This window comes from Daktulosphaira vitifoliae, unplaced genomic scaffold (assembly GCF_025091365.1).
Source record: "Daktulosphaira vitifoliae isolate Bord-2020 unplaced genomic scaffold, ASM2509136v1 Scaffold_3, whole genome shotgun sequence".
Classification (NCBI taxonomy): domain Eukaryota; kingdom Metazoa; phylum Arthropoda; class Insecta; order Hemiptera; family Phylloxeridae; genus Daktulosphaira; species Daktulosphaira vitifoliae.
This window is the reverse complement of record NW_026099574.1, coordinates 28,117,894-28,133,997: the sequence shown is the minus strand read 5'-3', so window position 1 is coordinate 28,133,997 and position 16,104 is coordinate 28,117,894. Positions and strand designations below refer to the sequence as shown.

The window sequence follows — 16,104 nt, the reverse complement described above, 5'->3', positions numbered from 1 at the left end:
GAATTTAATGATTCATACAAAATTCATGTATTATTCTGATAATCATGCATATTTCATTTAGTTAATTTTTAAGCAGCGTTAGTCTACTTCACTGTCTAACTCGTAAACATGGCATTAGCAAATTCTTCATTAGAGATAGTTACGATAAATACGGGCTTAAATGATTTTTCAATAGCATTATATAAGGTATGTAGGAGCTATTAATTTAGCTTCTAAAAATTTAAGAATAATTTAGTTTATTATTTTTACAAAATATGTGTTGATAAATATTAATATTTTTCTTAATAAATATAATTTAAAATATTCAGTTTATTGAAAAATAAACATTTTTTTATTATTAAAATTGTATTTATTTCTTAAGGAATTGCAAAAGACTGAAGGAAATATATTCTTCTCACCTTTTAGTATACAGCTTGTGCTGTTTTTAGCGAGCATTGGAGCCAGAGGAAATACTTATGATGAAATTATGAACACAATAATACTACCAATTCATCACAATGACGAACTAAACCAGCTATATAAGAATTTATTGATATCTATCAAAGTGATTATCTCTAAAATTAAAATAAACAAAGACCTTTCTGATATTTTTCAAGTTATATGTTTTTTTCTCTGAAGGTAAATAAATACTTAAAATTATCAACTGGATTGTTCCTTGAGAGTTCATTGGATATTGATTCTAACTTTACTGACACCGCTAAAAAATATTTTGATTCAACAGTGGAAAAGATTGACTTTAAATCTGATCCAGAAAAGGGGAGGCATTCTATTAACGAGTGGATAAGCGACCATACTCAAGGAAGAATTAATGAATTATTTGATTCCGGTTAATTGTTTTACTTAGAATTTTTATAGTTACTATATTGATTTAAATATTAAGTTTGATATTCAAAAATATGTAAACGCAGGTAGCATTACTTCTGATACTAAATTGTTGCTCGGTAATGCTATTCTCTTTAATGGAGAATGGAATACGAAATTTGAAAAAGATCTAATCAAAGAACAGCCTTTTTATTTAACATTGAACGAAACTATAAATATAAAAATGATGAATATAATAAATACATTCTTTTATTACAAAGATTCTAACTTTAACTTTTCTGCACTTTCAATGTTTTATAAGGTAATCTAAACAGTTATTCAATATTATATACATTTTATTATATTTCATAATTAAAGATTTATTTTAAATCATAATTTTATAATTCAAGGTTACATTTGAAAACATTTGTTTACCAGATTTTTGTTAAATACCATTAATATTTATATATGACCTTAAATAATTAATTCGATAATAGAAGTCTTTTCTTTAACTACAACCACTTGGAGTTAATTTTATTTTTGAACTTCAAATTCAATTATGATAATTTAGATAATTTTAGTAAAACTATGACTATATTTAATAATATGATAGTCATATTTTTACTAAAGAATTTTCAATTTTTTATGTCTATAATTAAAAATAGAGTATTTTTTTTAGAAAAGTAATTACGAATTTTAGGGAATGAAGTTTAGAATTATAATTTTGTTACCTGATGCTAAAAATGGAATTAGTGAACTAGAATCCAACTTGTCCAACATAAATGTATCTAATTTGAAATTTAAAACACATAATGTAACTGTGACTTTGCCTAAGTTCAAAATAGTATTCAACTCTGAGCTTAAAGACACTCTTTCTAAGGTAAATGTATTTTACTGCAATTAAAATTTATCTCAGAGTAATTAATTTTGTGTTTTTAGATGGGTTGTCCTACCATGTTTTCAAGTAAAGCTAACTTGACTGGTATTTCAAATTATGAAAAGTTATCAATTAGTAATGTCTTACACAAAGCCAATATTGAAGTGACTGAAGAAGGTACGGACGCGACCGCTGCTTCAGGTATATTACTATTTTATTAAAACTGATAATTTAATAATGATATAATTTATTTATTATAATATAACATATATAGGGTTATTGGTTTCTAATAGAATAAGATCACCAAAACAACAAGCAGTATTTCTGGCTGATCATCCATTTATTTTTTTCATCAAATACGAATCAACTACTTTGTTTATGGGCCGATTTATAAAGCCCTAAATATATTTTAATTTAGTTTTGAAAATTAAAATTAAATTTTGATTATTTTCAAAAAACTTTATCAAAAAGAATGATAAACTGTACTTATTTCAATACAGAAAAATAATACTAAATAATAAAAAATGTTCGCAATTTATTAAGTTGCTCGGGTTTTGATGATTTTTATTTTTAAATATTTGTATTTATTAGTGTTAGGAATTTTTTTGAAATAATGGTAATATTCTTTATTGTTATTATGCTATTATTTTATTATAAATAAATTTAGAAAATTTGTAATTCGAAAATTTTTGGTAATTTATTTTTATAAATATAATTTTTATCAGTTGTAAATATGTTTTACTATTCTTCCAATTGATATGAGTTATCGTGGAGGTAAATAAGTTCTCAAATTATGTACGTTTGAGACTTTTGATATATTTAATAGATTTTTCGAATTAATACAATTACTGTTCATGTTAAACAATTAACATTTGGATAACCAATAAATTTCACTTCTATTTGTATTGACTTCAATATCACAAAGAAATATTAAGCCAAATTCTAATATACTAGAATTATTGTTTTTATTTAATTTGTTCTTTATTGTCAATTAACTTCAATTTTTGAAAATTTTTCAAAATACTTTATTTTTAATAATTTCATTAATTTTTATTAAGACTAATTAATTTTTTCAAGATACCATAATTGTTGAAACAAAAATTTAGTCGTAAAACGAGACATTGTTATAAAATTTTAAAGCTTAATATTATACAAAGTTTAAGAATTATAAAATTCTAATTATATTTAAAGTGTGTTATTGAGAATTATAGTAAAATTAAAAAATAACAATAATAGATAGTTTTAAAGGCATATGACTTAAATAAGTTTATATATAAAAAGTTTATATAAGGTCTAAAATCATAGCTTCCATAAATAATGGTAATTAAAATAATATAACTGATTTGAATACTTAGTTACATAGGTTTTAATTCAATTAATAATATTAGTTTCTATAAAATATTTTTTTGTAAAAAAAACATCTTAGAGTTAAAATATTATATTTGATTCAGTAATATTTATTAGATTTAAGTTTTAGTTATTAATCAATTATTAATATTAATTTTTTGGAAATAATTGTTTTTTTATAAGTTAAAATCTTGTTTGTGTAAATATTAATTATCAGTAACTAATGATAATAAATTATGAAAAACACATTAATAGTGTAGCATAGGTCGCTGGTTGATAAATACTCGAAAGGAAATATTTAAAATTAAATCAAAATATGATTAGTCATTAAATTACTTCAGGGTGTTATAGCGTTTATTAACTTAAAGATGTCGATTGCAAATGCATCAATTGATATGGCTCTACTATATAAAGCCATAAATAAATTTTCATTTTCGTTATATGAGGTAAGTGTTAAAAATAATTTTATCTACAATTAAAGTTGATAAAAATGTATTTTGCATGGGGATAAGATATAAATAGAATAAATACCCGCAAGGGATTTCATTCAGCCGTACTATTTCTTACCAATTAAATTATATCTTAAAATTTAAATAAATACAAACATCATACTTTTTCTTGTGTAATTTTTATGCCTTTTTCCAACAATGGAGATGTTTTTTTAATGTGCACAACTTTTCTAACCACTAAAATGTTTTATTGATAATCTAAAAATTACGGGAATTTTTTGATTACGCTTCTTAAAAAATATTATAAAATGAATTTCTAAATCAAGATTTAAATATAGTAGATTAATTAAAATCAATTGGACATTCAAAAAAATATATTGTATTTTTTTAAAACTATGAAACACAATTGTATTTGATTGACTAAAATACTCAAATTTTCAAAGGAAATGCAAAAAACAGAAGGCAACTTATTTTTTTCTCCGTTCAGTGTTCAACTAGTATTATTCTTGGCTAGCATTGGAGCCAAGGGAAAAACTTTTGAAGAAATGAGGAAAGCAATTTGCTTACCAATAGAATGGACAAAGGTACTTCCATCTTATAAAAGTTTGTTGTCTTCTATTGATGAATCTCAGTATATTCAAGGAGCAAAAGAGTTAAAATTATCAGTTGACGTGTTCATTGAAAATTCGTTTGAAGTAAATAATAGTTATGTTGAAAACGCAATGAATTATCTTAATTCCACAGTAGAAAAATTAAATTTTAAAGTAGACCCAAACAAAGAAAGAAATTATTTGAATGAATGGATTAGTAAACATACAGAAGGATTAATTATAGAAGTATTTCCGGAAGGTAATTTAAAATGGTTTTATTTGTTAAGAAAATAATTATACATCATATTATATTTTATACATTTAATTCAAGGAACTATTAGCGAAGATACACGGTTAGTATTAGGAAATGCTATTCACTTCAATAACTTATGGCGTACAAAATTCCAAAAGGATCTGTTTAAGGAAGAACTATTTTACAATACATTAACAGATAAAGTTAAAGTAAAGATGATGACAAAGATATATGATTTTATGTACTACAATGATTCAAATCTGAAATTTTCTGCACTAAATATACCTTATGCGGTAATATTCTACATAAATACACTGATGTATAATTTTTGTTTACATATTAATTGTAAATTAAGTATGATTTTATTTTCATAATGTATAAAAAGTTAAAAACTCACATTTTTTCTATATTGTTTATTCTTTCAAAATAAACTAAACAAAATTTTTACAAACGCTAATGATTTTGTTAATATTTAATCAAGTTTAAATATATAATTTCTAATTTACAGAACCATAATTTTAAATTGATAATTCTTTTACCGGACTCAAAAGATGGTCTATCTGAGTTGGAGACCAACTTATCGGTAATATGTGAACTAAAAGATAAAATGACACTACATAATATTTCTCTTACCCTACCCAAATTCAAAATAGAACAGTCTTCTGAATTCAAAAATATACTATCTGATGTCAGTTTATTAATAATAATTTGATTGCAAACATTTTTATCAACTAAATTCTTTTATAGATGGGTTGCTCTAGTATGTTTTCTGATTTCGCTGACTTCTCAGGTATTGGTAGGTCAAATTCAACAGAGTTGCGCGTGACTAGTGTTTTACACAAAGCTTACGTAGATGTCAACGAAAATGGTACTACTGCTGCTATATACACGGGTGGGAAAACTACATACATAACTTGGTATAGATAGTTTTAATGAAGCCTATTTAATTTTCATAATGTTTCAGGAGTAAAAACTGGGATGAAATTTGGACACTACAAAAATTACGATCTGCCTAAAGCAACATTTATAGCAGATCATCCATTTATTTTCAGTATTTTATATAAGGACATTGTACTATTTATGGGACGACTGAAAAATCTTTGAAATTATATATTTACTTATTTTATTAATAGATTGACTTTAGTATTTTTTGAAATATTTTATTAAAATGTTTATAATAAATTATGTTTTATTAATTTTACTAGTGCGTTTCATTAATTATTTTAGACGTTTTCTGTTTACATAAATTTTATTATTTATACATTTTTTAAACTAAATTTCTCTCTAATAATTATTATAAATTATACTTAATAAGCTATAAATAATTACTATTAGTAACTATCTATTTAACGACTTCTTGAAGAGATGGAAGCATAAAGAGAACGTCCGTTAATTGAGAGCATTGACTACATGACGTAGTACAATTCACTTGTGTATAGTTACAATAATTAATAACCAGTTTAAAGCTATGAAAATTATTGTAGCTAAATGGTTAAATAATTATTTACAAATAGTTTAATAGTTACTTTAATGTAATGTTGTATTTTATTAGTTAAAAAAAAACATCCTCTTCATCTAAATAATTTCAATTGAATTTATTGAAAAATATAATTTTAGTTTCGATACGAAGCTTAGAAGGTATTAAATTTAACATGATGTATTTATTTTATTATATTGTTATTAAGCATTTATTTTTTAAATTACATATGAATTGTTATTAATTTTTCTTTAAACATATTTTATAACTAAAAAAGAATTTATTCAAATTAAATTTATTTAGCGAATTAAAATAAAAGTTTAGAATAGATTAGATATATATTTTTTTTTGATTGTGTTAAAACACAGTCTATTGACTAAAATTATTATCTTTTATTGAATTAATTATTTTGATTAAAAATATAATTGAAATTTTCAGCACAAAAATATCACAGTCACTATATTATTTTATGAACTAAATAGATAAGAAAAATACCAAGTTAAGAGAACCATTATTTGCTTATAGTAATTTAGTTTATTGTGGCATGCGATTCTGTTGAACATGAATATGGAGTCTATTAGTACACCTATAGAATTTTTACATTCAGCAAATAATAATTTCTCTTTATCATTGTATAGAGTAAGTATTATAAAATTTGTATAAATAATTCATTAATTATGTAAGCTAGTTAACAATTGTTTTATATTTATGTGTATTGAAGTGTTAACTACATTAACACATTACTATACATAAATATATTCTATCCAAAAAATAGTTTTTTATAAAATTGACAATTATACCACATTATAAATTCAATTATTGTAATTCATAAAATTACTTTTTTATATAGCAGCCATAAATTGATAAATTCAAGTAAAATATATTTTGTAAATCTGTATTTACTATTTAAAGTAGAAATTTCTTATACTATAGAACTACTTCTATGATTGTGAGATTTGTTTGTAAAATAGAAGTTCAGTTTTCTTTTTTATGCTATTTTTATTCAACAGTATAACTTTGATACGAAGCTGAAAAGGTATTGATTTTATTTTGATATGTTTTTTGTTTGTCTGTTCATGAAAATTTTCATCTCACACAGGACTCATTTTATTGATTTATGCGTTAAAAGAACCCGAAAATATTCTAGCTAAAATTATTGTCTTCAAAAAACGAAAAAAACACATCAATTTTAAATATTCAGTAAAATATCTTGAAATTAAGAAATTGCACAGTAGTCTGAAAGCAAAATTACGCGGCTGAAATTATCATGAATTATTCTCTAAAAACTTTTTATATGTTTTATATGTTTATATGTTTAATATGAATTAAAATAATAGTTACTAGTTTTTTTGTATAGCTTTTAAATATTCTAATTAAAATATACTCAAATTTACCTATTATTAAATGTGATACATTATTTGCGTCCTACAATAAATTAAAATTAAAAACTTGAGTACAGAAATATTTTTTTTTTCAGTTAAATTTTTTCAAAATGTTCTGACGCATCTAACAAATTGAAATATATATATATATATCATATAAAAACTTTTTAAACATTTTATATGATGAAAAACAACCCAGCACAGTGGGGACGTAGCATAGTTGAGTTCATTAGTAGATTTAATCTGAATGATTAAAATCACTATTATAATAAATACTTTAATGCAAATCGGTAGATATGTTTAATTTTAAAAATTTGATGGATTATACCAAAAGCAAAATGAATTCCTTTTTCTTTTATTATTCCTGATTAGTAGATTTTTTATTTATAAGTATAATATATGAATAAATACCAATTATAGTAATTATATTTAGTATTGAATTGACAATCAATAATTTAGTATTGTAATTTTTACGGAGAAAATATAAAAAATTATAATGTATTTGTATATTTTGTTAAATCTATGGTAAACGTATATCAAAATTGTAAGTATGAATTTACCGAAAAAAATGCAGTATTTTAGAAACATTTACTAAACTTAATTTGAAAAAGTTGAGTTTTGTAAAATAGTTGCTATGTTGAATCCCCCCTCTGGGCATATAAAAGGTCAGATTATCATACAATTTAAATAAAATTAAAAGAAAATACGTATAGTATTTATGTATAAAAAAATTATTTTTGTTTGTTTATTTTTCAAAAAGTTATGGCAGTTTTAAGTACCAAAATGTCATTGATTTTATACACGATAATTACATTTTTTGTTCAATTTTGACGGTCATGTACTTATAGAATATGGGTCGTCGGGACAAATTTTTTCTTGACTTATAGAACATAATGTAAGCTTTAATTTAACATATGTTTATAGAACGTAGTATTTCTCGAACATTTTCAAAAATTAAGTTGAAAAAGTTGACTTTTGTAAAAAAAATTCTATTTTTAATACCGTCCTGTGAGTAGGTTAAGATTTTCAAAAAAATGATATCAAATAAAAGGAAAATATTTTTCTAAAATAAATTTTACCAAGTTTCTTCAAACACATTCGCATTGAAGTCTTTTATGACAGGGATATTAATCAATGCGAAATATCAATATTTATTGGCGTACAGGCATAGTAAATGCATGTACGGGATTTTTTAAAATAATTTTTTTTTTTAATTAAAAGTTTATAAGATATTATTAACATAATTGTTTATAAATTTAATTATAAAAAGAAGTGTTAAAGTGATATAGGCATTATTATCATTGTTAAGGAAATTCAAAATACTAATGGCAACCTATTATTTTCACCACTAAGTATACAACTTGTATTATTTTTGGCAAGTCTTGGAACTAATGGAAAAACTTATGAAGAAATAAGGAATATCACACAGATACCCATAGAATGGTCTGATTCACAAGTACTTCTTTCATTTAAGAATCTTCTGAAATCATTTGAGGTAATAGTTAATAAATACAATAAAAACTAGCTTGTTAAAAAATTTATATAACCTATAGTTTTTATTTCTAGGATTATGATCAACAAGTAAAAGTTGCTACTGGAATATTTGTTGATAATTCATTTGATTTGAATTCAACTTTTGTTAATAATGCTAGAAACTACCTTTATTCACCCATTGAAAAATTAAACTTCAAAATTGATCCTATTAAAGTGAGAAATTACTTGAACGAATGGGGAAGCAAACTCACTGACGGTTTAATAAAGGAGCTATTCCCAGATGGTAATAGTTATTTGGCTTTATAATGTATTTATTATTATATACAGATTTTACACTACCAATTTAGGGAGCATTAATATAGATACTCGTTTTGTACTTGGCAATGCAATATATTTCAATGATTTATGGCAATCCAGATTTTTTATGAAAATTGTTGTTAAGGAAGAGCTATTTTATAATACATTGACGGATAAAGTTACTGTAAAAATGTTGACAAGTGTCCATGATTTGAATTTCTATAAAGATCCTATACTTAAATTTTCAATGCTAGAAATACCGTATTTGGTAAAATATTAGATATTAGATATATTTAAATGTATTAAGTGCTTTAGGAATTATTTAAAATCATTTTTAGTAATCATATTTTTTAAATTATTCAACAATATTTATTTGTTTTAACAAATAATGAATAAAAAATTCTAAAGGAGTTTTTTTTTTAATTTCGTATTGATTGCTCTATTATTTTTGATATTGACTAACGGAGTTCATTAAATGAAAAAATATGTATAGTTTATTGGACAATAACCTTAACCTATTAACTATATATTTTTTTATGCCTGTGATATTATCACAGTTTCAATATGAAAAATACTTTATTGATAGTTAAAATACTCAAAGTCATAATTAAACTCAATAAATATGATACTATTTTTATTTTAAAGTTAATATATAATACACATATTAATTTACATACTTTACTATAGTTAATAACACAGTTATTGCAATTAATATATTTAAATTAATTTTTAATTTGCTTATATAATAAAATAATTCTTTAGAACGATGATTTTAAAGTACAAATATTTTTACCGGATTTAAAAGATGGTCTTGCAGAATTAGAGTCCAATTTACCTAAAATTGTCGATCTTCAAGATAAGCTTACTGTTCATAATGTCGAATTAACATTACCGAAATTTAAAATAGAACATTCTCTGGAGTTAAAATCTATACTATTAAAAGTCGGTTAAAATTGAATGGCTTAAATACAAATTTTAATTAAATAATATTTATTTAGATGGGTTGTACCAGTATGTTTACAAAATTAGCTGATTTTTCACGAATGGTAAAATCATCTTCAACTGATGTACATGTAACAAGTATTTTGCATAAAACATGTGTTGATTTTAATGAAAACGGCACCACTGCTGTTGCATTATCTGGTATGTTGTTATTAAATCACCTCGCATCTTACATTACCTATAGGCATAAATAGTAATAAAACTCGAAATTTTTAATTTATTTGGTTTTTTCACTAACATGGATAAATAACATTCAGTTTTGAGGCAGAAAAATTTCGTTAATTTAAGTATTACTGTTTACGTAAAAGTGTCTTGCGAAATATTATTCATTAAATAGTGTTGAAAAATCAGTTTTATATTGCCTTTCATGAAGTAATTGTATTTTTCTAGTTATGTCATTATTCTTGACGTCAGACGATATACGTATGAAGTATATTAGCAATAAAAGCTATTCTACAATATTCATATATTATCTACCAAGTCTCATTCGCTAAATACAGAAAAAACAATATAATTATGCGAGTAATGCGATTTTTAATTTACAGGCTTTATATCATCATCGAAATCCGTCGAAGAGAGAAATTATGAGCCACCCAAAGCCATATTTCAAGCAGATCATCCGTTTATATTTACAATTGTTTATGATGAGATCACATTGTTTATGGGACGGCTTAAACATCTTTAAAATTTAATTTTATAATTATTACTTAATAAAGAACAAGTTTAAATTGAATTATTTAAAAATTGGCATAACACAATACTATTATAATTCATTTTTTCTATGAAAATAAAAATATACGAGTTCAAATATTTTTTTTATAAAATAATTATGTGGTTATCAAATTTTTGTTTTTTAAGAGACTAATTTTGTTTAATTTGAACTTTTTCTTTTATTAACTTGTTAGATAATATATTTTACATCATTTGGTGTATTAGTTTATAATTTATTACTGTAATAATTGTAATAGTATGAAGATTGATTCTACAAAGCGTTCAAATATAAACTTCACCGGGTTTTTCAGTAATAATATTGTGTAGTATTTTTACCCAACCATTTTTATCGGGACACTATACTTAAATTGTTTCTCACGTTAATTGAATAATTCAGTTCATGTTGAAAATCGATAGCGAAATAGTCAATGATGTGCGTTCAAAATTGAGTTCACGTTTAATACTGATGATTTTATATAATCTGTTATATATAGTAATAAAAAACTTAGTTCAAATTTGAAGAATAATACCAATAAATAAAAAAATATTTCATTTAAAATCGACAATGGCAGATGTAGTTTTTAATGTTAGTACATTGAGTACTGCTATTAACGAATTTTCATTTTCGTTATATGGAGTAAGATCATATTCTATTTGTTATATAAATATTTATAATTGATAATATAAATGTGCAGTTTTAATTTTTTTAATTTATATGAAACGTTTTACTTTGAATAGTTAAAAAAATATTTTTCATTTTATCATATATATATATTTAATATAATTTTAATATTACTCGACATTTTCTATTCATTTCATAGTATTTAGACTGACTAAATTTAATAAATATATAATGGTTTATGATTTGGCTTGTATTTAACGTTTTGTCACGAAGGGACAACACTTATTAATTGAGTTACACATTTTTGTTTTTTAATGAACATTCTTTACTTGGATATGTACAAGAGAAGAAGCACAAGTTATTTATATAGTTTTGTAGAAAATTTAATGCTTGTTTAAGTGGTCATAAAACCGTAAAGGCCACGAGTTTAGCATTATATGATCATTTTTTTTAAGCTGAACAACAGTAGTACTTTTTAATTATATTTAGAACTTTTTTTAATATTAACTTTTTATAAATATTTAAACTATATTATAGATGTACAACCATGAATGTGATTATTTTATTTAAAATTGTTAATATAAATCTCGGTTATGCTAAAATTATAATAATTGTCAACTAAGAGGCTAAAATATTTTATGGTATTTTTTTTATGTTTGTCTTAGAAAAAAAAAGCAGATTAAGTAGAAAACTGGAGTTGCTAGGAACTCCCTGGCACCCCTACGAGTGCGCCTATGTACAAAATGTGGCAATAAACAATAGTTGCTTATAGTAATTATTGCACAAAATATATTTTGTGCAAATATATAAGTCATAATATAATCATTTAATTTAACTGATATTATTGTCATAAAGAAATAAATAAATAATATATATATATATATATATATGTGTGTGTTTAATGTTTTTAATATTATACCATTAGTTAATTTCTTTCGTTAAATGTTTAACGTTTCTACATTTTTATAATTAATGTTAAAAGAGTTCGAAACATAATTCACTAAGAAAAGTAGTTTTTAATATAAGCAAATGATTAATTTTTTCTGGTATAAATTTTTATATAATTTTTTAAAATAATTTATTTTTGTTTTAATAAGAAGTATATTAGATAAATTGTTTTATGACTTGTGTTATGGATTTTTGTTTTATATTTTTCATTACGTTTTGACAAAAATTTTCTTTTTAAATGTTATAATTATAACATTATTCATAACGTTTCCTTGTAACGTTATTTGTATGTTTTTTAACACTTTAACTGTTATACATTAAAGTAAAAATAATAGTGATTGCTTGTTTATGATACATAACTTTCAAAGTAGTAAACAAATTTTATGTACAACACTATTTGTTAATTGTAAAAGTCTGCTACAAAATATTTTAATTTTTGTATCAGTTATAACTAATACAAAATCCACTTTACAAAAAAGAAATAAAAATCTATACATTTAAAAAAAATTTGTGTTTTATTCAGTTTAAAAGTTTTTTGACAAAATCTAATCGTAGTGTTTTAATATATAATCTATATGATTTCAAGAATAAACTTTTTAATTGGATTTTAATATAATACATACATAAAATTTCATTTTTTTTTTTAGGAATTGAGTAAAAACAACGAGAATATATTTTATTCACCACTTAGTATACAATTAATTTTGTTTCTTGCCATAATCGGTGCAAAAGATTACACATACGATCAACTTTTAAATATAAGTCGTTTGCCTACGGATCAGTCAAATGTGTTATCTATGTACAAGGAGTATTTATATAAATACAAAGTAATAAAATATTTTAGTGTTTTTTAGTAATTGTACTTATTTACATGTTTAGAAAAAATGTAGCAAATTAATCTAAATTTTTTTTTTTAGGATATTGCAGACTTAAAAATGACTACAGGAGTATTTATTGAAAAATCTGCTCAAGTTAATCAGAGTTATGTTACTACTGTTAAAGAGTTTTTGAACTCAACTGTTGAGGGTTTAGATTTTTATAATAACTCGAAAAGAGAAAAAAATTATCTAAATAAATGGGTTAGCAATTATACTGATGGGAAAATCAATAATACCTTCCAGGATGGTAAATTATTGAAAAAAATTTATATTTTATTAAAATTGTTCTATTTTCTCACGAGTATAAATTTATCTATAACTCCCATCTAATTTATTATTCTATTTTTCGAATAATTTAATTGGAAATTATATGTCATCTGTTAATATGTAGTTTTAATTCTTCATTGAATCCTATACTAGGAATAATAAATGAAGACACCCGTTTAGTGTTAGCTAACGCTATACATTTTCAAAGTGTGTGGGAAACACAATTTCCATATACTGTAAATGGTCAGTTTTTTATAAATTCTACAGATAAAATTTTAATATCAATGATGTGGGACAACAAAAAACTTTATCATTATAAAAGCGATGCTTTTAAATACTCAGCGGTTTTGATACCATATAAGGTAATAAGGAATTTTATTTTAACTAAGGTTTTAGTAATTTTATTGTAAATAATAATTACATGGGCCATTATAACAAATACTATAAAGTTCAAGGAAAATGTCATTTTTAAAAACTATACATAAAGTTTCCCTATTGGGTTTTAAATTTTAAGTAAAATATATTGTACGTATAATAAAAAAACATTAACCAGAAGTTATAATAGGTATTTTAACAATAAAATAAACAAAAATAAAATCTTTCCCTTCTATTAGGTCCTTTTTTATGCATTATAATATGAAATTTTTATTTTTCGGTTAAATAACTTAAAAGTATATATACATTTATTTTTGTGGTAGAATAAAATATGATAGATGGTATTAAAAAAAAGTAATTTTACCTTTTAAACAACAAAATTTAATAATAATGATATATTATTTATATTTTAAATGGTGTTTACAGGAAACAAAATTCAATATGCTCATATTATTACCAGAATCCGTAGACGGACTCGCTGATTTAGAATCTAACTTATTTAAAATACAGTTATCTGAATTGCTGAAGAAAAAAATGTCCCGTCGTATGGTGAAGCTTGGTTTACCTAAATTTCATATTGATAATTTATTAGATATGAAACCTATTTTATCTGAAGTGAGTTGTAATTCGATGTTTGAAGACATTTAAAAAGTAATTTAATTTGTCTTATTAATAGATGGGATGCAATGTAATGTTCACATCATATGCTAATTTTTCTGGAATGGCATCATTAGATTCTGGAACATTATTCGTTAGTAGTTTTCTTCATAAGACATGCTTGGATGTAAATAACGAAGGGACCGAAGCAGTTGGAGTCACAAGTAAATATTATTTGACATATGTATTTGCAAACAAAGTAATCTTCCATAGACATCTTTATGTTTTTTCAGAAGCTGTCGTAAGCCTTGAAAGGTCAGCTTCACCACACGAATTTAGAATTCCCAAAGTTAGTTTTGTGGCAGATCATCCATTTGTGTTTGCAATAATGTATCAAACGGATGTTGTATTCCTAGGCCGGTTGAATAACGTACCAAAAACAACAGAATTGACGTCGGAATAGAACTTTTTCTATTTTTTGATATTTAAGTCAATGCATGTTTCTTGAAATGACTAATTTTAATTACATTTATGATATTTTATTAATATGTTTAATTGACAATTGTAACGATATTTTAATCTTTTTTTTTGTGAGTTTTTATTTAAGTTTAAGTTTTACTTCTTTATTATCCGACAAAATGCTTTGTAACCTATAATTGAGTCATTAAGTAATAGTTTAAATGTGAGAAATTATCGTTTTAATATAACAATTAAAAATTTTAAAAATATTTGTCATATTTATGATTAAGTATTCTAAAATTTTATCATAGATTCATAACCTAAATGCTGTATATTTTATATTTGTACAGTATATAGGTAACATACATTATATATCAGCTTTTTGAACTAATAAGTCAATTAGTCACATTCCTTATTAAATGTGGGAAATTCATTCAATATTGAAATTATAAGGAAAAAATGTCTTCGAAATATTTAAGAATATTTCATAGAGTAAAGAATATTGAGTTCAATTAGTATATTTTAGAATATTTAGCAGAATTCGAGTCAAACAAACTATTTAATTAAAATTTTTATAATACAACAACTGAAATGAATTTATTTTCCATTTTATTATTTTGATTAAAAAAATTACCATGTATTGTACATGCGCTGTACTGTTCAGTTGAATAAAAACCAATTAGATTCTCAATAATTATAATTAAAATATATTTAACGAATCTTTTATTTATAAAATGTGTTTATTCAATAATGTAAAACTTTAGAGAAATTAAAAATATTTATTAATAACTAAAATTCATAATAATTTACATTAAATTATTTAAATATTTACTGAAAATTTTGATTACCGAATTTTTAAATTTGTATTTTATACGTTAGAAAATGGTTAATATTAACGATTTCAATTCCTTTTATAAATAAATTTGTTGCTTGACTCTTTAAATAAATAAAATTAACAAATTATAGCCGAAATTGTTTGTGTTCCACTAAACATTATAAGATAAAAATTCTTTATCAATCTATTTTATTATGAAATGTTTATAAAAAATTTAAATATTTATCATAGAAATACAGAAATTTTCTAATAACAATATAACAAACAAACAAATGTATTTATTTTAATTTAAAAATGTAATAGCTGTTATGACCAAAAGTTGATAAAATCTATTTATAAGCGTTACAAGTTTCAGTACTAAGTACTATTCATAAACAAAATAAATTTTCTTATTAGTCGATGAAATAACATATATTCAACTCTTTTTAAAAGTAAACGCTGTA

At 22.8% G+C, this 16,104-nt stretch overlaps 2 protein-coding genes across 2 annotated transcripts; both read left to right on the top strand.

The window, feature by feature from the left end:
• Window positions 1-48: 48 nt before the first annotated feature.
• Window positions 49-14,953, top strand: LOC126902101 (uncharacterized). Its single transcript, XM_050679124.1, has 25 exons — window positions 49-186; window positions 362-544; window positions 619-826; window positions 909-1,123; window positions 1,502-1,681; window positions 1,741-1,879; window positions 1,953-2,077; window positions 3,346-3,471; window positions 3,918-4,323; window positions 4,396-4,610; window positions 4,826-5,005; window positions 5,065-5,209; window positions 5,282-5,418; window positions 8,486-8,671; window positions 8,743-8,953; window positions 9,018-9,235; window positions 9,730-9,909; window positions 9,966-10,110; window positions 11,253-11,317; window positions 12,898-13,077; window positions 13,168-13,375; window positions 13,549-13,757; window positions 14,197-14,385; window positions 14,447-14,591; window positions 14,661-14,953. Exons 1-25 carry the CDS (start codon window positions 109-111, stop codon window positions 14,828-14,830), a joined length of 4,443 nt encoding a protein of 1,480 aa, XP_050535081.1. The 5' UTR covers window positions 49-108; the 3' UTR covers window positions 14,831-14,953.
• Window positions 5,827-11,317, top strand: LOC126902924 (serine protease inhibitor 42Dd-like). Its single transcript, XM_050680654.1, has 8 exons — window positions 5,827-5,955; window positions 6,233-6,433; window positions 8,486-8,671; window positions 8,743-8,953; window positions 9,018-9,235; window positions 9,730-9,909; window positions 9,966-10,110; window positions 10,515-11,317. The coding sequence occupies exons 2-8, from the start codon at window positions 6,356-6,358 to the stop codon at window positions 10,652-10,654; spliced, it is 1,158 nt and encodes a 385-aa protein (XP_050536611.1). The 5' UTR covers window positions 5,827-5,955; window positions 6,233-6,355; the 3' UTR covers window positions 10,655-11,317.
• Window positions 14,954-16,104: the final 1,151 nt, after the last annotated feature.

Bases quoted from the DNA above. Each gene is read 5' to 3' on its own strand.
- LOC126902101 (XM_050679124.1), top strand. From the start codon at position 109: ATGGCATTAGCAAATTCTTCATTAGAGATAGTTACGATAAATACGGGC. The intron at 3,472-3,917 runs GTAAGTGTTAAA...AAATTTTCAAAG, and splicing joins TTTCATTTTCGTTATATGAG to GAAATGCAAAAAACAGAAGG. The intron at 5,006-5,064 runs GTCAGTTTATTA...ATTCTTTTATAG, and splicing joins TCAAAAATATACTATCTGAT to ATGGGTTGCTCTAGTATGTT.
- LOC126902924 (XM_050680654.1), top strand. From the start codon at position 6,356: ATGAATATGGAGTCTATTAGTACACCTATAGAATTTTTACATTCAGCA. The intron at 9,910-9,965 runs GTCGGTTAAAAT...ATATTTATTTAG, and splicing joins TAAAATCTATACTATTAAAA to ATGGGTTGTACCAGTATGTT. The intron at 10,111-10,514 runs GTATGTTGTTAT...TTTAATTTACAG, and splicing joins CACTGCTGTTGCATTATCTG to GCTTTATATCATCATCGAAA.